Here is a 22,408-nt window from a genome sequence, read left to right as displayed (position 1 = left end):
TCTTTACTAATATTCCTCTAAACTCCATCATTAATATTGCACTGTCTATAATCTCTTTTTAAAAACATTCTTTTTAAAAGACATTTTAAATCTTACTTCAAATCTATGTTTGAAATCTCAAATAAAGACCATCTTCTCTTCAACAATACTTTACATAAGCAGATAGATGATGCTGCTATGGGTTCCTCACTGGGTCTTATACTTGCTAACATTTCACTCCTGTAACCATGAACAGAAGTGGATTAATAATTGTCCTTTGAGCTTCAAAGCTGTTCTCTACAGAAGGTACATTGATGATACTTTATGTTCCACTGTACTGATCACTTGAATGCTTTCTTGACTATCTTAACTCACAACACTATACAGTTCACTCACAAAACTAAGGCAACTCTATTTCATGTCTGGACATTCTTGTTAACCATAATATTAACAACTTTGCAACTTCTATCTGTTGTAAAAACAAATTCATTGACCTTTTCATTCAGTTTGCATTTGAAAAAGAAGGGTATAAAATTGTCAATCTTATCCCCTGTTTACAAAATAGAGCCTAATACTTACATCATTCTATCTATTGGGTTGAGGAATAATTCGTGAGCATTTTTTTCAAGTTAAAAAAATATATTCATAAATGAAACGCTTTTGCAAAATATTTCATGTCATTTGGTAGATAATTTTTTGCTCTAATAGATGGTGTGTTTGATTTTTATATGTCTTTAATTTTTGCTTTCATTTTCAGCTCATTAAATGGAATGTCAAGTGGACAAAATCGAGCGTTTTCGACACCATCTGCTTTTCGCATTTAATTTCTTGCAATTTCGTTTACAACAATGCATACTATATACCTAGGTATTACATGAAATAAAGTATCATAATAAATGTTTTGCGTGTAATGTGTTCATGCATTGAAGTATTGTATAATCTTGCATGTAATGCTTGAATGAAATTATTTAAAAATGCTCACGAATTATTCCTCAACCTAATAGTACTTCACAGAGCACTAACTTTGAAACAGCTGCCCTAAGCACTTCTTGGAGAAAATAACTCTCTCATTCTTAATTAATTTGTTTGTCAAACCAACTAAGATATCCTCTGTACCCAAACCTCCTTTATACAACTGTTTATTGTACCTCAAGAGACAGAGCTTCCTTATCATGAAACAGTTAAAAAAATTATGTAACTCTCACTATCTCCAAATTGACCTGAAATTTATTATGAAACCCAATTTCAAACTAAAAAAAATTCTTCTCCTACAAAGATCATTTGTTGACTGTGCAATGTTCACATCTTGTCTACTTATAGACATGCAGAGTGTGTAAAAGCCAAACTTCACCTGAGGGTACAAGCACGTGAACACATGGACACATCTATAAAAACTAAAAGTAAGGTTATAGACCCTCCCAACTCTGTTATTTATCAGCAAAATACAGAAACAGAATGTCCAATTTTTCTCTCCAACAAAAACAATTCTCTGAACAGCCAAACATGATACTAAACTAGTTATAAAAGAAATATTATAAAAAAACTATTCTTCCATAATATAGTCTTCACTTGATTTAAATTTCTTTTAACTGTTTCATTTGTGTACCACATTTTTCATTTTCTTGTGTTATATTTGTACATTCAAACTGTTTACTACTTGTATATACATTTCTGTTGTAATTACAAATATTTTTTCTTTGTTTTGTACCTCTAGATCACTGATGATGGAATTATAATAATTCCAAAACATATAATAAATGCTTCCTAATAATCATGTTTGCGTTTTATTTTATCATAAAATTTTCCAAAAATAAGTCAATTACTAAATTACTTAAGTACTTACACTACAAGTTGTTCTTGTTAAAACCAGTCCAAATGATTTCATTGAACAGTATATTTGAAAACGTTTGTATGTGAAGCTCAAAGGATGAATCTGAAGCATTTTAGTTTTCTGTCACAACTCTTAACCAAAAGTGCTGTTAAATTGGTACAATAAAGCCCAACTTCCAACAACAAGAAAAATTTTAATAATACTAGCTGAGCCAAACAAACTGCTTCTGAAACAGTACAAGTATTGTAACTGATATTAATTCTTATGTCTTCCAGTACCAGCTTGCAGCAGAAAAGAAAAGTGAATTAACAGTTGTAATTAAACTCCAAAAACATTATTTTATCTCACCAACATTTTAGCTTATGCCATTTTTGGGGTAAACCTCTTTACAATAACCAACATGCTGCAATGTTGCTGTAAAAAACTCTTTACCCTGAATAAGATGTAAGCCAACATTTATCTGGAACTAAAGTAATATTTTACTAAAAACATATGAATTAAGAGTATTGCATTTCTAACTCAACAAGTGATAACAGTTTACATAAGCTGTTTTTAATGCTTTTTTTTTTAACACAACATCCACTCTACTTTATAAACCTCAAGAATTAATGATGTGATGTGTCATAACAAAGCACTAAATTTGACTTACTCATCCCTGGGAATGTAACAAATGATATCAGAAGGGGTGCTACTCAATATTATGACTGTAACGTCTCAACAGACCAGGAGAAGCCCTTTGTGGTGTAAATGTATGAAGAAAACAAATCAAGTTTTTGAAATATTTGTTGTTAACTAAATGTATAGTTATCTTATACTTCAAGTATTACACTAAAATATTAACAAAATTGCTGAAACAAAACACACTTGCTGTGGATAGTTAACACTATACTCTTATAATAGCTTTTGTATGATGTTGCTTAACAAAAAGTATAATCTAATATTATTGTAGTAGAGAATTGGAATATAATGATGCCAGTAACATGAAAAGATCCACAAACTATTGTAGAGGAAGAGTTACGGCCAATGTATATAAAGCTCTCACAATGGAGAGGCTCTTTTGCAGATCTGTGGTACATAATAAGCCCTCCTTCTCAAAGTGCTGTCAGACAGAAGTAACTAGCCAAAACTCAACCTCCATTACCTGGTTAAGACTATTGCAAGGTTATACATATTAAACATTGTGTGGAAGTTCATATCCAAATACAAAAGAACAAGGAGGTTCTTGATCTCTTGAATATCATTTTTTTATAGCTTTTGAATATTTATTTAGCACTTGAAGGTTCATTTGGCAACATATACACCAAGGAAATGAGGTTTATTGGTGCAGACTGACCCCAGAAGTCAGGTGGAAAACTACCAGAAATAAAGAAAACATCCAATGTCAAACATTTCTATTATCAAAATGTTTACAACTCTGATCATAGTAAGGATATTTGCTTTATAATTACTAAAATTGAAGGTTCCTTGAGAAGTTTCTTTAAATTTTTATTAAACATAAGCAGTCTGCAAGCTCTTGGAATTTTTGTAGAAAAATGTTCGAAGAGTTGAGTTTTAAGCATGGTCTTATTTATGATTTTTTATAATTATCTAGCCAATATTCTTAGATGTTATGCTGTTCAGACATCTTGAAAAGGTACCTCCTGTTCTTTTCCACTTGGCATTTAATATAATATACCAGCCCAACAAAAGTCCTAACTTCCAGTGCTCCATCTATACTAGTATCTGAAGCATTTTGACTTCTCCTTTGCATGAATCTGTATCTTTTTCTTTAGGCATTCAGTTAGTTGTTATAAAGGGCAAACACATTTAATACACATATATGTTTCAAAACTGAAAAGCTGATTAACATCATAAGATTAAATAACTAACATTTTTGGCCTTTCTTACAAACACGAGAAATAAAATGTTAACCAAGAAATGGCATTTTACACGAGCATCAAATTAAAAAAGTTCTTACTTTTTAAAGAAGTTACGAGGCAGTCCACGAGAGTCAAGAAAAGCCCGTTCTAAAAGCAGCAGCTGATCATTTATACGACGAATTGCCATAGGACTAAGAAATAATGTAACAAAAGAAAAAAACACAGATCTAATAACTAATATCTATAATGATAATGAAGTTCCTCATACAAAAACAGAGAGTAACAACAGTTTAAAAAAATCAATTTCTTCATCTTTTTTGTGATGACACAATACATTAAGTAGCATCTAATTTTATGGCTGAACTGTTTTACACTAAACCCAAATCATATCAAAATGTATCACATTTGGAAATCTTATTGAAGACTAGAAAAGTAAGTCTTATAATAAAACCAATGTATAGTCAGTCAAAAATGACAGGGTAAGTACTACCACCCCTTCACCCTTACTATACCCTAACCTCAGATTTCATAGCTAACCAAAATAAATACATTTTGGGAAATAATGCTTGTTAAAAAGAAAAGAAGAAAAGTGCAGATGAGGCATTCAAACATCAGGAAATTTAATTCCTATGTGAGCCAGTCAAAATTATGATCATTCATTAAATGAATTATAGAATATTCCCAGAATTATTGTTTAAAATCAGTTAAATTAACAACTTCTAATCTACAGAAAAGCCTGTGTGTTTTGTTAACATTATGCTCCAATAATAGCTTTTATATCATGTTGCTTAGCAAAAAGTATAGCCTAATATTGTTGTTAGTTTGTGTACTGAAAGTATAAAATGAAATATATAGACTGCAAAACTGGAAAAATATTTGTTGGTTTCTTAAAATCTCCATTGATTAAAAAGGTAAATTATTTTTATCAGGAAATGTTAGTGATGTAACAAAAATTAGCTGAATTAAGAAATAATTTAAGTTTAAAACTGAATCGGTACTCTTATTTTCATGCACTTGGCTCTAAGCTAGGTGATCCCCCACTATGTCTTTACTTTAGTCTTATTATACCAACACTCACTACACTTATAAAGTTTCACAGAACCCCACTACCCCCATCACAGCCCCCTTGCACCCTTTTACTCAAATCATAATGGACAGATAATAACTGAACTATTCTATCTGGATAAATGAATTTTGGAATAAAAGTCAATGTTTATAAAATATATGTTAAATTGATTGATTACACTTGGCAAAAATATGACAGAAACTTCAGACTTACTTCTCTTTGATAAGATCTCGATGAAATCTAACTATCTCCTTCAATGGATTTATACAGTAAAACATACTACATTCTCATTTCATGTATATTTTACTCTAATTACCAGTATTATATATCCAGTTAAAATGAACTAAAATCTTAAATATAAACGAGTGACAATTAATGCAGTTATTTTTACAAGATTTTTTTTTCAGAAATACTCAACATTAACTAAACACATAAGAGCTATCAAATACTTTGTGAAGAGAAAAAAAACAGTAAACATGCATTGAATTGTTTAACAGATAAATGCAGTAAACATGCATTGAATTGTTTAACAGATAAATACAGTAAACATGCACTAGCTAATTTAACCTTCACACTCAACACAGGTAGAAACAGTAAGCACACACTGGACTGTTTAACATTAACATGAATTGGTTGTTTAACCCTTCTAATATGGGTGGGTGAATTCCACCCAGCAAGTACTCTCCAAAAGTAACCATAAAGGAGTTATATTGCAACTATTTAAAATGTATACTCATCTTCAAGAAGTTTTGCAAGTTATCAGTACACATTAGAAGGCATTTGTGTACAATGTATCAGATCTTGAATTAATATTAAATAATTTTTAATTAATAATTTGCTTGTGCATTTTTTATTTTTTATTACAGACCATCCCACATGCGAGTAATTTGATTTGAAGATCAAATGTACTTTAATGTAGCTGAAAATTTTCACATATGAAAAATCTCCATAGTCTCCTACTATCCTCCATATAATTATCAAACCTTTTTATTTTATAGAAAAAAATGTTATATTTTATCTGTTACTTTTATTATTGCATCTTTGTATTGGTTTGATCAATTCTACCAACTTCATAACCATAATAAAAAATACAAAATAGATATAAATTACACTTTTTTCGTTCTAGAATTACTATAAATTATAACAAAACCACAAATGATTAGTCCAAATAGGCCAAATTTCATAACATTTTACATATACAAAAATGTATTATTTTTTATTCTCCTTTGAACAGTGTCTGACTAATGTTATAAAAGTTAAATGATGTACATGTGCATGCATGTTACCATGTGCAATAATATAAAACTGGCCTTTACGAACTGACCCGTCTTGGCTGTGTTCTAGTGGACCAATATTTTGTAAAATAAATTCACATTTCAGTTATAATACATTATATATACATACATTATTACTATTTACAAATAAGTTCTTAAATTTCAATTATTTATTTCAAAACATAGAACAGAAAAAAAAAAGAAAACAATATAGCTTTTATTTGTAATCAACTTGCTGCTTACTGTAATTTGCTAAGCCTCATCGAATTTTCTATGTGGAGAATGTAAAACAAAATATATTTTAATAATTTAAAAGTTTTATATATGCATTTTGAAATAACAAAAGTCATAAACTATAATGTAAATACCACATAATTCCACTATAATTTATCAGGCTCACTTAGCTAAAGCTGAATTTGGATCTAAAAAAAATATTTTTTAAACTCAATAATATCTTATTTTACCTTGGAATAGGCATGAAAAGAAAGGATTTCCTGCATAAATCCTTCACAAAGGCTCAGTATACAACATGGGGAACATTCTAAACTTTCAACTGGTTATTCACATGTGAATGATAGAAGCAGGTGTACATAAGCACGTTTCCCAAAACAGAAAGAGGTGGGCAGGACAACTGTGTTTAATTCACTAAATGTAAAAATATCTCAGCAAACAGAAAAGAAAGGAGATTCTTATTTTATATGCTAGTTTATCAATACTGATAATTTAAATTCCTAGTTTTTAGATTTCATATTTGGACATCATAAACATCTAATCTGAACCAATGCTGCATTCAACATTCCATGTGACACACAAAAATTGATTTATAGGCTTTTTAACACTTACTTTCAAACTAGAAAATTAACTAATGTATAATACTCAAATTTGAATTAAAATCTATAAGTTTACACCAAACTTATTGATATACATTCATAAAACAGCAGTTTGATAAAATTTTGAATGCAAGTATACAAATATGAGGATGTGGGTTTTCACCAGTGACCACAAGAATACCCAGCAAATCCATATAGACTCATGTGAAAAAGATAGGACACCCTATGAAAGCCTGTGTATTTTTGGATATACAAATATTTAATCTTAATTTCAACAATACTGAGAGATTATAGGAATATAACTAAACAATTAAAACTGAAAAAACTTTAATATCTTCTGAAAATGTAATTCTACAAAAATGCATATTCTAACTGAGGAAAAAGTTAGGACACTCTACCCCCTAATAGCTAGTGTTACCCCCTTTGGCTGAAATAACTGCAGTGAGATGCTTCTTGCAGCCATCTACCAGTCTCTGACATCAATCTGAAGAAAGTTTGCCCCACTCCTCAATGCAGAATTCTTTCAGCTGTGAGATGTTTGAGGGGTTTCTTGCATGTACAGCCCGTTTCAAGTCACCCCACAGCATCTCAATGGGATTAAGATCTAGGCTTTGACTCGGCCATTCCAGGACTCTCCATTTCTTAGTTTTCAGCCAGTTCTTGGCAGATTTACTGGTATGTTTTGGGTCATTGTCATGTTGCAGGGTCCAGTTCCGCTTCAGCTTTAATTTTCGTACAGATGGTCTCACATGATCCTCAAGCACCCTCTGATACACAATAGAATTCATGGTGGATTCTATGATTGTGAGCTGTCCAGGTCCTGCTGCAGCAAAGCAGCCCCAAACCATGACACTTCCACCTCCATGCTTCACAGTTGGTATGGGGTTCTTTTCTTGGAATGCTCTATTTGGTTTATGCCAAACATGTCCTCGGTTTTGGTGTCCAAATAATTCAATTTTGGACTCATCTGTCCAAAAAACATTATTCCAGAAGTCCTGATCTTTGTCTACATTCACTCTGACAAACTTCAGTCTAGCCTTGATGTTTCTCTTAGAAAGCAAAGGTTTCCTCCTTGCACACCTCCCATGCAAGTTAAACTTGTGCAGTCTCTTTATGATTGTAGAGGCATGCACTTTCACATCAACAGTAGCCAGAGCCTACTGTCGATCCTGTGATGACATTTTAGGGTTTTTGGAGACCTCTTTTAGCATCTTGCGGTCTGCTCTCGGGGTGAACTTGGTTGGACGACCAGACCTGGGCATGTTGGCAGTTGTTTTGAAAGCTCTCCACTTGTTGACTATTTTCCAGACAGTGGAATGGCTGATTTCAAAATCTTTTGGGATCTTTTTAAATCCCTTACCAGACTCATAAGCTGCTACAATTTTCTTTCTCAAGGCCTCAGACAGCTCTTTTGCTCTCATCATGGTGCTCACTCTCACTTCAACAATCAGGAGCACACCAGACTAAATGTCCGAGGTTTAAATAGGGCAAGCCTCATTCAAAATGCTGAGTAACGATCTTCTAATCATGTGCACCTGGTGTGGTGCACCTGTGTGTGAGTTGATCCATTTTAAGTGGGAATAAATGTGGGGGTGTCCTGACTTTTTCCTCAGTTAGAATATGCATTTTTGTAGAATTACATTTAAAGAAGATCTTGAAAAGTCTTTTCTTCAGTTTTAATTGTTTAGTTATATTCCTATAATCTCTCAGTATTGTTAAAATTGAGATTAAGTATCTATATATCCAAAAATGTTACAAAAATACACAGGATTTCATAGGGTGTCCTAACTTTTCACATGACTCTAGGTATGGTTAATCTTAACACCTTTAACAGAAACAAATGGGAAACATGCACTGGATTGTTTAACCTTAACAACTAACATTATAAAACAGGGTTCCTGCACAAGATTATTTAACTTTAATACCAAACACAATAAAAAAAAGCAAACATGCACAAGATTATTTAACCTGAACACCTAGCATGGATAAAATCAGTAAGTATGTATTGAATTGTTTAACCTACCACCTAGTAAGGATAAAAAGAGTAAACATGTACTGAGTTGTTTAATGTTAGCAACAAGCTTAGATATAAACAGTAAATATACTTTATATTCTATAATCTTAACAAGCACAGAAAAAAACAGCTTGATGACTGAAAAATTACAATCTACTCAGAACAACTATTCTATATACACCATACTCAGACAAATCAAGATGTTCTTGGCTGACGTGGAACTTGTAAGCAGCTTCACCAAATTTCTCAATTACCATATCCAAAGTATCTAGAACAATTAGAAACAAATACTGAATTATTGTAATATCTATAAAAATGATCACACAACATCTGAGCCTTCTTATTATGCAAAGTTACTAAAATTATCAGAAAAATGATAATTTGATACATTAAAGAATATAAGATTAAAATGATGTTCTAGTCCCATGAAGTGAGAACAGCAATACAATTAACCAAAAGTATTGTTGTAAAATAAAAAACAGAATTTATGATGACAAAGAAATGAAAACCTTTACTTTTTATCATTACTTTGTATAAACATCCTATGCATAAAGTTGTTTGATATAAATTCATTTTTAATATATACATCATTTATCTTCATTTAAAGTTGCTTTAAAGTTTTTTTGTTTTGGAATTTCGCACAAAGCTACTCGAGGGCTATCTGTGCTAGCCGTCCCTAATTTAGCAGTGTAAGACTAGAGGGAAGGCAGCTAGTCATCACCACCCACCGCCAACTCTTGGGCTACTCTTTTACCAACGAAAAGTGGGATTGACCGTTACATTATAACGCCCCCACGGCTAGGAGGGCGAGCATGTTTAGCGTGATGCGGGCGCGAACCTGCGACTCTCGAATTACGAGTCACGCGCCTTACACGCTTGGCCATGCTGGGCCTAAGTTGCTTTAAAACAGGGGATATTTGTTTCATGGATAGACCTTTCTTTTAATTAATAGTTCAAGGTCAGAATTATCATTACAAATAATGGTGAACCCTGAAAAAGTTATCAGATGTGCAGTTTCATCTCTGTGGTTCCAGGTCGTCAAATTGTGTAGATTTAAGAAGATGTTATCTGATCTCAGTGGATAAAAACAGCAAAATGTCATTTAGTTTCTCTGATACAGGTGGCTTTGTAGTTACCATGCCTATTTAATATGCAATCCATGAGTAAAGAGAGATAGATAGATCACCCTGTGTGTTAAAGAGATGTTTTAATGTAAAAGATGCTTTGAAAATGATGTGAAGTTTGATCTAAATTGTTTAGAAAGTATGACAACTCTGTTGTCCTAGATAAGTGATGGTCAATAAAACTGGGAATTTATTAACTGTAAATATTTTTATGAGAGTTTCAAATCTTTTGTTAAAAAATATCCTGTTGAGGCTTTCAATCTTTTCTTAGGGTATCAATTACAAAGTAATGTTTCATCAAGAAAACCAATATCAGAGTGTGATATGAAATAAGAGTCAACTAGACATGTTACTAGGTTGATTTTATAATCTACAGGAACTATCAAACTGGGTAAGCTTTCCTTTAAATGTTTTCTTTCAAAATACTGATGTTAAAAAACTTGGAGTACCTTGGATAATTAGCACATATAGAAAAGCTAAAGAATCCTTTTCTCCAATTTCAAACTCCCATGAAAATATTCACAGGTGATAACATCCAGTTTCATTCACCACAACTTATCTAGGACAACAAAGAGTCATACTTTTTAAACACAAATATTTAATGAAAAAGTTTTATCCAAACAAACTCAATATTATTTTAAAATCCATCCTTTGAATTAAATCATCTCTTTAACATACAGGATCATCTAGCTATCTCTCTATCTCAAATAAAAAAATGAGATTAAAAACCTTTACCTTTTTATTATTATTTTTGTATAAACACCTCATGTATAAAGTAGTTTATTAAAAATTTCATTTTTTAGCATAAGTTGATTTAAGACAAATTAAGTGTATAAGAGGATTGTGTTAAATAGAAAATAGGGACATTTGTTTTATGGATAGACTATCTTTCAATTAACAGTTTAAGGTCTTAATTACTGTTACAAAGAATGACAAATCCCTTTGCGAGTTATCAGATGTCCAGTTTATTGTTTGTGGTTCTGGACTGTTGAATTGACTGGACGTAAAAATCTGTTACATGACCTCAGAGAAACTTTCATGTGCTTGTGGATTTGAATGGCAAAATGTCATGTAGTTTTCTTCATATAGGCATCTTGCAGTCACTACACATGTATTTCTATACTATCCAGGAGCAAAGAGAGATAGCTATATGATCTTGTATGTTAGAGATATTTTAATAATTTATAATAAACCACTTTATACACAAGATGTTTGTGCAAAAATAATAACAAAAAATAAAGGTTTTTAAACTCATTTCTTCATCCCTATAGATACTGTTTCTAATTGGTCAATAATAATGCTGCTTAATTCATTGTTGTTTTTGCCTCATGCAATTAGAACATTATTTTAATCTTATATTCTTTAATGTGTCAAATTGTTATTTTCTCTTGCCTGATAATGACCTCAGTAGAGGGCCAAAATGTTGCATGGTCATTTTTATATATATATGTGTGTGTGTGTATTTTTCCATAATAAGCATTTTGCAAGTTATAAACATTGAAGTATGATATTTTTTGTGATTACAATAGTAGTTTTTATACTCAGACCTGCTAAGTTCACCTGCTAAGTGGTTTTTATTTTGAGTGCAAATAACTGTATTAAATAAATTTTATCAGAAATAGTTGAAAAAAATCAAATTTAAATTTTTATTTTTCTAAAAGGAAAGTTCTTGTTCAATTTCAAACAACTTAATCCACCAGTTTTATTTCTGGAATGAAATACAATGATAGCAACATTAGGTCCTATGTAGGAACCAGTAGTCACAATATATGGTTTTCATTTTTTGTATAGAGTATCTTTACTAGGATGAATAACACAAGAAAAGTGTAGTTTGGGGCTACATTACCTAGATATCTTATATATCTTTTTTGGAACTCCTTGTTTTCTATGTTGGCTGAAATCTTCCTTAATGAGATAGAACAATCTGAAAGAAATTCAGCATATTCCAGTAGGTTGAATGGGAGAAAAAGAGAGTCAGCAAGATCTCTAAGCAGTTCTCCAAGCACTTTTGTCACAGTAGCATGATACTGAAAATAAGATTAAGAAATAATAAACACAGTTCAGAGTTTTAGAAACACACATCAAACACACAAAAATGTTACTTACGTTATAAAACCCAAAGTTTACTTCTCTTAGAAATTCATACAATGAAAGTCTACTTATTTATGCAAATTATTATTGTTTAAACACTTCAGAGGTTTTATGACAAAACACAAGGAGAATATTAATTTTAACAAAATCAGAAGGGGGTGGTGGTCTAACTATTTATCCTGACTACATTTTGTGATAAAAAGTGTCAGAAATTAAGAAGGAAACTTAAATTTGTTTTCAAATTTCTTTGAATGGTTAATTCTTAGAATATCTGTACCCAAAAATATTGTCATAAAACAGCTTAAGCAACTAACTTACTTTGAATGTTGGATCTATAATATTTTCAACTACTTCAAGCATATCATACTTGGAGTGAATAAGAGGATAAGATACATGCATAGCCTAGAAGGAAGATATAAATCAAGTCAATTCTCTTTATTGATGGTTTTATCATTTTCTTTTTTCAAATGCAAAAATTTCTTTTTTTTTTTTTATTAGCACATTTTATACATTTTTTCTTTTAAGTTGAAAACTTAACTTTAATGGTACTTTAAGTGCACATAAGCTACAACAATTTACAAACTTCTTTTGTCTGCAGACCACTTCAGTGAGGCAAAAGACCCTGCAAACCACCTACCAGTATTATCCTACCTGTTCTGTTCTCTTACATGATCATGGTCATGCACTGCATTTTAAACCATCCTGGAAACTACACAGAGGACCCTTCTTACCCAATAGGAGCATAACATGCTCATGACTCCCTTTATTCTCCTTTAACTAATCTTCACTTCAAAGTTTGGCAGGCAAAGCAAACATAGGAAAAGTAGAGATGAAGGAGGTAACTAAGTACCTATTGAAAATACATTTTTCATATAGGAAAATTATAACTTTTGATACAGTACTTACATCATCTCACAATATTAATTAGAATCCCACCTTGAGAATGAGAAGGGACCAATGCAAGAGAATAATAAAAGCACACCCAGAAGTGTCTGAAGGATACCCCTGACTATGAGAGAAAGTGGTCTGGAGATCAGAGTAGGGGAACTACATCACTTATGAACCAGGCATACTCTTTACCTGTATGTAGAAATATGTAAAACACATTGATGAAAATCACAAGGTAGAGAGTGGCTCGGGCTTATTGGACTGTACTTGGCAAGTCAACTGTATCTGAAATCTCCTCTATATGATACCGATATTCACACAAGAGTAAGGATGATGATCATACCATCTTCACCTCCAATGCAAGAATCGGGGATTAAGAGCTGCATCAACTTCTGGGAATAACACAAGAATCAACACCCTACAACAAACCAGGAATGGCCCTCTGGCATCAAAAGGATAGACTCCATTTGTAGAAGGACTTATGTTGACTGGTTCACTCAAATCCAATACCTCAACACTGGGATCTGATGACTACACAAAAGTAGGATGAGTGCTCCCCAGCAAAAGGGGGTGAACTACATATGTGACAGATTAAATACAGGTGACAGATCAGCTCACTGTATGGATAAATGAAAAGTAGAGGAGGCCACACCAATTAGTACAGTGATGGATCAACTCCAACAGTTGTGCATATTGCTAAATATGTAGCAAGTATAAGGAAAGCCACATCATCCAGGGAGGTAATGGATAACTCCTGTGATCATGTATATAGTAGTGTTAGGAGGCCACATCATGCAGGAAGGTGAAGATCAACTTCTGTTACTACATGTATAGAACCAAGAGGTCACATCATCCAAGAAGGATGGAACAATTCCCATGATTGCATGAATAGTATCAGGAAGCCATATCCACCAGTAACAGGAATAGATCAACTCCTGTGGAAGCTATATCATATCTACACCAGCAAAACACTAATGCTCAACCTTCAACTGAATGGTTATAGCAAACCATTTAGTGAAAACCTTTCAGAAAAGCCTCAGTGGTCCACCACTACCAACTGGTAAGGACTCCTATACTCCACTAAAAGAGGAGGAGTAAAAGTGTATTGGAGAGTCCACACAACTGTCATCACCCTATAAAATCCCCCAGAGATTCTGTAAAGAGCCTCTGACAGGAGATAAATTGAGAAAAGGCATTGCAACAAAATCAGCAGCATAGCAAAACAAAATCAGGAATGCAAGTCCCCTTTTAGGTGAATGGGAAATTTGAGACCTGCCCTCACAAATAGCCAAAACTGAACCTAATAATGGGGGATCCAGACAAGGATAGTCTGCCCACTGATGAGAGAAAGCAGACTGATCCAAAGCATGTACAGGACAAGATATAAGAGAGGCAAAATGCACAGCATGAACCCAACTACCAGAGGATGGAGAAAAACCAAGTAAGGTTGGAAGCCAGAATTATGTTAAAAGGAAGGACTTGGGTAATAAATTTTTGAAGCAAGAGACAAAAATTACATACCTCAGAAATAAAATCCAACAAGAACCAAACTTAATCTTCAGAAAGTGTGTGGGAAGGTACAGAAAACTCTGGAAAAAGAAAACAACCAAAATCCTCGTCAGCATAGCTAGGATTGAAAGGCACAGGAGGAAGAGGGGCAGCAGTAAGGAAACAAAGATTGTCCATATTATGCTCAATCTCTCCACAAATAAATGCCAATAAAACTCCCAACAGTTTGCCTACACCAGCAGCCTCAAGTGTGGTTTCAAATGAATTAGATGGACTCAAAGTGGTAACATGAACTTCAGAATAAATGCTTGAAATTATACAAACAAGCAAAAGATCTGGCAACAAAACACAGATAAACAAATGCTTTGAAAATGAAGAGAAAACTGTTGGTAAGTAAATGAAATAAAGTGTATATTAAACTCAAGTAAACCACTTTGTGTAAGAACTGGAACAAAAGAAAGGCATCCGAACTCTAGCATTACGAAACGAGGAACAAGGGTTCATTAGAGAAGACCTAGAGAACAAATGTCATGATTCTGCATTAGAAGAGATTGAATATTTTTTTATATTTCTTTAATTTATTAACTATATCTTGATCTCAAATTCACTTATATCCATAGATAATAAATGACTTTAAATTTTGAATGTAATTCTCTAAAACATCATGACATGAAGACCTCCCTGTAGAGAGAAAGTTAAAGTTATTTCTTTTTATTAAAAGATGTTTCTTCTATCATTAACTTCCTTTTAATCACATTAAATTAACAGATTTTATGGGCATCTACTATACCTACAACTGACTGTAGATAGTATTCAATAGTGGGGTTTAAAGTGTTTTGGTTCTCACATTTAAGCTTTGGCTCCTATTCAGTTTTCCTTGTCAGCAGTCTTGTTTTTCAACCATGTCTGGTACACAGGATACTATCAACACTTTTAGAAACTATTGTTGAAAAAATTTTCTTTTTAAAATTATGCCTTTTGTACTCTCCTCATAAATGACTCAGTTTTGAAAATTTGTTTTTGCTAAACATTCTATTATTTTGATTTTTGATATGAAAACTTTTTCAAAATGTGTGTTAAATTTTGCTTTCATGCATTTGGTTTTGCTTTTTATATTTTTTGTAACTTTTATATAGTGCCAATTTTCTGCCTAGTTGTATACAACATATTTTGACTATTTTTATTTATTCTCACACATACCAAACAAAATTTTTGACTGGTCCATGGCCTTAGTCAGAATCCAGAGGGATGTATGTGCTCTCTGGAGTATTCTAAACTATTCTGATGTACTAAGTATTCATTTCTTTTACTGTAGAATGTTCAGTAAACACTGGACTTTTGCTATTTTAACATAGCTAGTTTGTTTGTTTTTCAAATTTTGCACAAAGCAACTCAAGGGCTGTCTACACTAGCCGTCCCTAATTTAGCAGTGTAAAACTAGAGGAAAGGCAGCTAGTCATCACCACCCACTGCCAACTGTTGGGCTAGTCTTTTACCAATGAATAGTGGGATTGACTGCACATTATAATGCCCCCACAGCTGAAAGGGCAACATGGCTGATATGGATATTAAAACTTTAATTAAAATAAAATACAGAATGACATTTCAACCTTCTTAGGTCATCTTTGGGTTAAGAAAGAGAGTTGTAAATTAAAGTTTTACTACCCACATCTGCCCTCTTGAGAATACAAGATGGTTATTTGTTTTGTTTCCTCATCACAATTTGAAATTGAGTGAACATTTGCCCATGTGATTTTGGTACTGGTAGTAGAAGAGATACTAGTTGTGAACTTAATCCAAAATTTCTTTTGGTTTTGAAGTCCAACCTACCATGCACAGGCACTGGCTCGGTGAAAAACAATGTGGTACAAAAAAAGTGGAATACTTGGGATTTTTAAGCCTTGCATGCCTCCTGACACAATGACTCCACCATGGAAAATGTATTGAGGTCTTAAGAATAGACAGAAGAGCTGCCTGGACAATACAGTCAGTCACTGCTACCATGCAGTTGTCTATTGATATCAGACAAACAGCAAGGTCAAGTTCCAAAACAAGTGGTGAAAGAGGGCTAGTTGGTAGATACAACTTCCACTAAGGTACACTGTCAACCTTCTAAAAAACAGCTGACCAGTAGTGCCACCCCTTCATGCACTCATCCATCAAATAACACAGCACAACAATTTTTGCTTCCTGAAAAGTTTTTGCTGATTGTGACAGGTACCTGATGGGTATGCACAAATATAGTTTTAATTTTGCTTCATCACGTAGAAACTCTGAGAAATAGACAGTTAACTGTTTACTGGCAATAACGTATTTAATTGTGTTTATGTTTCTAATACACTATTAAGTTGCTCCTGATTTTTGTTTATATTGAATGTCCGGTGCATCACGTTGCAGTGTCCAACAGTAATCAGCAAGCATTGACAGATTCCAGTTGCCCTGATATCGTTTTTCCATTGTAGCAATGTCCTGGTGAAACTGAAGATTTTGATGAAATGGTATGTGATGGGCAAGTTTGATGTGATTTTCGTGATCAGCAGCCAAAAATCTATAAGGAACACCCAACAGCATTCAAAAAGCAAAAACTTTGTTGTGCAGTGTAATCTGTCATTTTGATATAAAGAAAACTGCTGAAAGGTAACTGTATTAGTATGTTTCAGAAATACTTCCCATACATAAAGACATATGGAATGACAGGAATCAATCCAGGTCTTAATATCACCCAGATCAGAATGGAAACCTTGACGGTTCCACTGTATCAAAGTGGCCATTTTCATTTAGGTGGAGGAGAACTGGGTGAAAAATCCTTCCCTTTATGATCATGTCAAGTGAGCAGGTCTCTATGGAGATGCCAGAAGGTAGGGTTGAAGGATGTGGATCTGTGCAATGTCTGGAAGTATTGGTGAGAATAGAAACAGGAGTAGACGTTAAACTTGCTTATCGAGAGAGGGCAAAAGATTCCTCACATGGTTTAAGAACGACTCTGTTGGAGGAACGGTTGCAGTGAAATATAGTGTAACAACATGTATCCAAGTTGCAGTTGGGAGAAAAACTTTTGAAAAACATAAGAAATGTTGTTAATCCTTTTCACTGTACCTCTTTCTCCTCCACCCACTTGGGGCACAAACAAAAAAGTAAGAGAAGCAAGAGCCACAACAATTAATACAGTGAGGGTCCAGTTCACACTCATAAGCATCATAGTATTTGCCACTACATCAAGCACATGTTAAAGAACCATGACATCATGCCTTTGAGTGACAGAGCCACTGACAATGGAAATATCTGACAGGGTTGGAAATAAATGGCCATACCTTACAGTTCAGATAACCCACTGTGACAGTAGCAGGTGGATGTAAACATCAAAGTTAGAACACTGATAGGCAGCATAATTCCTTCAATACAAATGGAGATATGCCTAACTGCAGAAACTCCTTGGATGGAAAAATGCAGGTAAAAGTTCAGATCCCAGAGGAGGTAAACTGAAAAGACAAAACTATTTCTGAGAGGTCTCTTAACCAAGTACATGCATCCTTACCGAGGGGTATAAACATTTTATTTGTCTTATTAGCTTATTACATGAAGTTATAACTAACCTAAGTCTCCAAATGTAGTCAAATCTTATGAGATATTACTAAATTTACATCCAAAAATATTATCAACAGTGAGGATACCCAAGTTATGAAAGTGCATTATAATCTTCGTAAGTGTAAGAAGAATACATTTAATTAGCTATACCTGTTCTCATGTTGGCTTTTAGTGTTTAAGTAGAGTCTGTTTTAATTGAAAGTGATTATTAATATTAGTCATACATCATAGTTCTCGAGATTTCATGGCTACTTCATGAGGTGCTAATCTCCATTTTTATCCATGCAGAAATTAAACATATTGCATTTTGAATATAAAATATATTTTAAAAGGGCAAAATTTTGTGTAAATGTACAGTCTGCATCAGTGTAACTTACATCACTGTTCATAATACAACTACTGCTATCAACATAACTTACATCCTGGTAATGCTTCTTACATAACAATATAACATACATCCTTACATATAAAAATATATACATCAAACAACATAATTTAAATTGTTGCAGTAAACATCTAATGCTGAAAACACAATTTACTTTCTTGTATATAACGTAAAGCTAATGCCCTAAATATTTATTACTTACATCATGCACATATGAGACATCTACTGCTGAAATCCCTGCACGGGTTACAAAAGGTAAATAACCTCCTCTAGTATCAAATTCTTTTACTCTGTAAAAAAATTCAATAAAATTGTACAGTTTTCATGATACAACAGATATTAAACATTATTAAAAAATGATAAAGAATTTCAAATGGAACTTGTAATGGTAGTAAAAATTCTTAAGTTCCAAATTACAAGATGCAATGACATGTTTATGAATTCTGCATTTTTCAGATCATTATAAATGCTGTTTAACTTGCACTCTAGAAAACTGCTAACAACATATTGCAGAATGAAATTTTTGAAAGTCTACAGAAGATTCAAAGGGGTCTGCTTCATCTACTAACATGCTGAAAAAGTATATTTTTACAAGTTTACAGATAATTTAACTGCAACTTTGCTTTATCTATGAATAAACTACATACAGGATTTTAATATTATATTTCAAATACATCTACATACTTTGGTGACCACAACTTGTTACCTAACAAATGCACAGTACCAGTATGTAAGCATTAACTGAGTAATACAACTTTGGCTTGAGCCAATACTTAAACCACAAACTATACACAAGTTTTCAGTATCCTACATTGAGCACATATGTTAACTACAATCAGCTTTTAACAAATGCATGATGATGATTTTCCACTTTAATCAAGTATGAATGACAAATATTTACATTTCTCTTTTGTTCCACCTTTTTGGTGTCTATGAACATGGTGGTTATATAGTTTTATTATGCCTTTGACATATTCTTCCATATTGGCACTGTAAATGAGCCGAAGATTGAGACTGATGGTTGTGGAGTTTCTTCAAGGCTCTTTACATCTTTAGACTCTTGAATTTGCTTTAATATAAATGCAGCAGTAGAACAACAAGTTAATGACCACAAGTATGCACTGTCCTGTGCCTTTTGCTCCCAGCTTGCAACAGCTATCACAATTTTTTAAGTTGGTCTTAAAATGTCCTTATAGCATTTACTTTAACTACCATATGTACATTTTCCTTGGGCTAAATCACAGTATAAAAGCTTTTTAGCAGTCTACTGTCAAGCATTTTCACAAAATGACATTCCTATTTGTCCCTTCATAACCATTTCCAAACTACCTAATACCAGTATTTAAGTTTTAATGTAATTTAATAAATCTATGACTTGAGCTAGTATTAAACTACAAACTATATCCAGTAAAATTATTTGACAAGGTACTTTTAATAACTGCAAAAATAATACAGTAATACTTATTAAACCATTAAATATGACAAGCATTAGACATATGACTCCAAGTACACAATTACTATAATAGCTGACAAATGTACAAGCTTATATAATTCAATTCCACTATAAAACAAAAAAGAATGTATATTTCTAGGAAATAGCTTACAATAGAAAGTGCAGTAAAATAAAATATATATACTAATATTTTCAAATTCACTAAACATGCTTTATTTTTAATAAATATTTTCTCACATAACATAAGCTGTTTTAATGTTCAGTCTAATGCAGAAAGCAACAATAATGTATGGTTATTGCCACTGTTTGGTATGTTGCAAGGACTGTGAAATACACTGTCGACAAACAAGCTGCATGTTTTCTCTAATCAAGCATATTATCAATAGGATCCCCATCCTAACTGTTTCCACCACTATGGAAAAACCTTCTGATACAATTTAACATATACTCACTTTTTTTACAATCTCTTCAACTCATGTGAAGGTGTATAGCACCAGTCAGGAAAAAAAAAAGATTATCTCAGAAACTTTAGAACACTGCAGGGCCTGTAAAACTTACTGAAATAAACTAATCCACCTATCTGGTTTTGAAGTTAAAAAGATGTATTAATGTGCAAATAATATAATTACATAAATTCAAAATATAGAGGAAAATTAGATAACATGCAACATTTCAGTTGACAAAATGTGATTCACAAATATGATAAATACAGAAAATTAAATCTTTTCACAGGAATTATAAAGGCACCTAAGAACCCTGCAAGACATTATACATGAAAACAACACACACTGCAGGACTGTTACAGAATAACAGACACAGTTACTCTTATTTCACATTTTTACTTTCATAACTGAAAGGAAGGCATAAAGAACAATAATTTGAGGCTTTCTTTTATAGAATATGATCTGATTAAAGCAGAAGGAGAATTATAACAGTGCACAACGTATATGTAGAACTCTCCAGCTTCACTGCTGTATACATTCCCGATTATAAGAAATAACATTCTTCAACTTCTGAATACAAAAGGTTATTACTTTGATGTTCTTAAGCCAGAAATACATGGCATAATGTTCTTGAAATTATTGTCCTTCATTTCTCATCATATTAAAACTTTGCTTTTTGTAATTGCATCACAAGACTTCGAACGTCTAATTTCTTACCTTGGCCGAACCATTAACTTTGCTGAAGATACATAATTCTCTAAAATTCCTAATTTGCCATGTTGCTCTTTAGCAAATAGAAGATGGTATAAAGGAAGCGAAGTGTTTCTTGATACTGGAAAAGTCTTTTTCCATTTCTCATAAACTGTTTCAATTCCAATCTCTTTTTCTTCTTCATTTGGATTTGGTACCTACTCAAATATTGAACAAAACAAACAAAAAATTTAATAATGTGTGCCTTTAAAATTTCATAAAAACTTATTCCATGTAATGCTACAATGAAATATGTTTTGTTACAGTACCTGTTTTTCCTTAAAACTGCATATAAAAATTGAATATTAAAAATTAATGACATAAAACTTTTTCTAGAATTCTCAATCAAAGTCAGTTTCACCAAAAAAGTCAAACTGATTTTTATTCGTTTTCTTTAAAAAAACAAATGAAACAAGAAATATAATTTGGCATTTAATGGTTAAAACAAAAATTAACAACAGTATTTGCAGTTACCTCTTTTGTAGAATTAAAAATAGCATGGTAGAGAAGAGGAGATGCTGTCACTGAGATGGAGGAATTACCTGGCAACATACAGAACTTTACTAAACAATCCATGTATGAAGAATCATTTAAAAAGAAAGCACATTAATCTTTCAATACAGGGTGTGTCCCAGGAACCAACCACATGATGATTTTAATTTGTATGTAGTTTTAATACATTAACTTTGTATGTGTATCTTCACAAAGTTTAGCAGACATTTAGTGCACATTACAAGTATTTTGAACACAATAAATCTTTTTTTTTAATGAATTATTTACATTTGTCTATGAATAAATCAAGTAGTTGTTTTGGATAAACTGGGTGAAAAGTAATTTCATTTTTATATTGAAAATACTTTTCCTCGTGTGAAAAATCTCAGAATTGACTGTGTATTCTCTAAACATTTCAAATATTTGTTTTCACTAAATCTTTACATTTTATATGTTATTTTCTCTACCTTAACTCTATACAACACTGGTAAATCTGACCAACCCTGCAATCATCAAAAATAAATAAATAAATAAATTGAAATTAAATCTAAACTACTCCTTTTTAGAATGGCTTAAATTGTAACAAGAAATTACAGTCCTTTATCCTTAGCAGATTTAAACTTGTAATGATATACACCCATTTATAATTTAATTTTAATGTTTTATTGCCATTTGAATCATGTCTGTCTGACTACTATTTGCACCATTATAAGGTGTAAATCACTTGGAGAATGTGGAAGTCATGTTTCTCAGTCAAATTACATTACCCATGAGCTGCTAGCATGCATAACTCATGAAATATTTTCATTATATTATTATTTATGTAATTAAACCT

The 22,408-nt window shown here is 32.3% G+C and overlaps 1 protein-coding gene across 9 annotated transcripts in view; it reads right to left on the bottom strand.

Moving 5' to 3' along the window:
* The window catches only part of LOC143230673 (putative N-acetylated-alpha-linked acidic dipeptidase), an 87,198-nt gene that overhangs the window by 5,797 nt on the left and 58,993 nt on the right, over window positions 1-22,408 (bottom strand). For 8 of the 9 annotated variants that reach the window (XM_076464617.1, XM_076464610.1, XM_076464611.1 and 5 more), the window contains 7 exons: window positions 21,556-21,623; window positions 21,049-21,239; window positions 18,638-18,725; window positions 12,387-12,470; window positions 11,824-12,004; window positions 9,040-9,121; window positions 3,768-3,860 (listed from right to left, as the gene is read on the bottom strand). In XM_076464617.1, coding sequence (XP_076320732.1) covers window positions 3,768-3,860; window positions 9,040-9,121; window positions 11,824-12,004; window positions 12,387-12,470; window positions 18,638-18,725; window positions 21,049-21,239; window positions 21,556-21,623 — 787 coding nt within the window. The remainder of the gene's footprint in view (window positions 1-3,767; window positions 3,861-9,039; window positions 9,122-11,823; window positions 12,005-12,386; window positions 12,471-18,637; window positions 18,726-21,048; window positions 21,240-21,555; window positions 21,624-22,408) is intronic. The other variant, XR_013016590.1, reaches the window with a different exon arrangement.

Source organism: Tachypleus tridentatus, chromosome 10, assembly GCF_004210375.1.
Source record: "Tachypleus tridentatus isolate NWPU-2018 chromosome 10, ASM421037v1, whole genome shotgun sequence".
Classification (NCBI taxonomy): Eukaryota; Metazoa; Arthropoda; class Merostomata; order Xiphosura; family Limulidae; genus Tachypleus; species Tachypleus tridentatus.
Note: the sequence above shows the minus strand (reverse complement) of the source record. Positions and strands in the feature narration are given on the sequence as shown.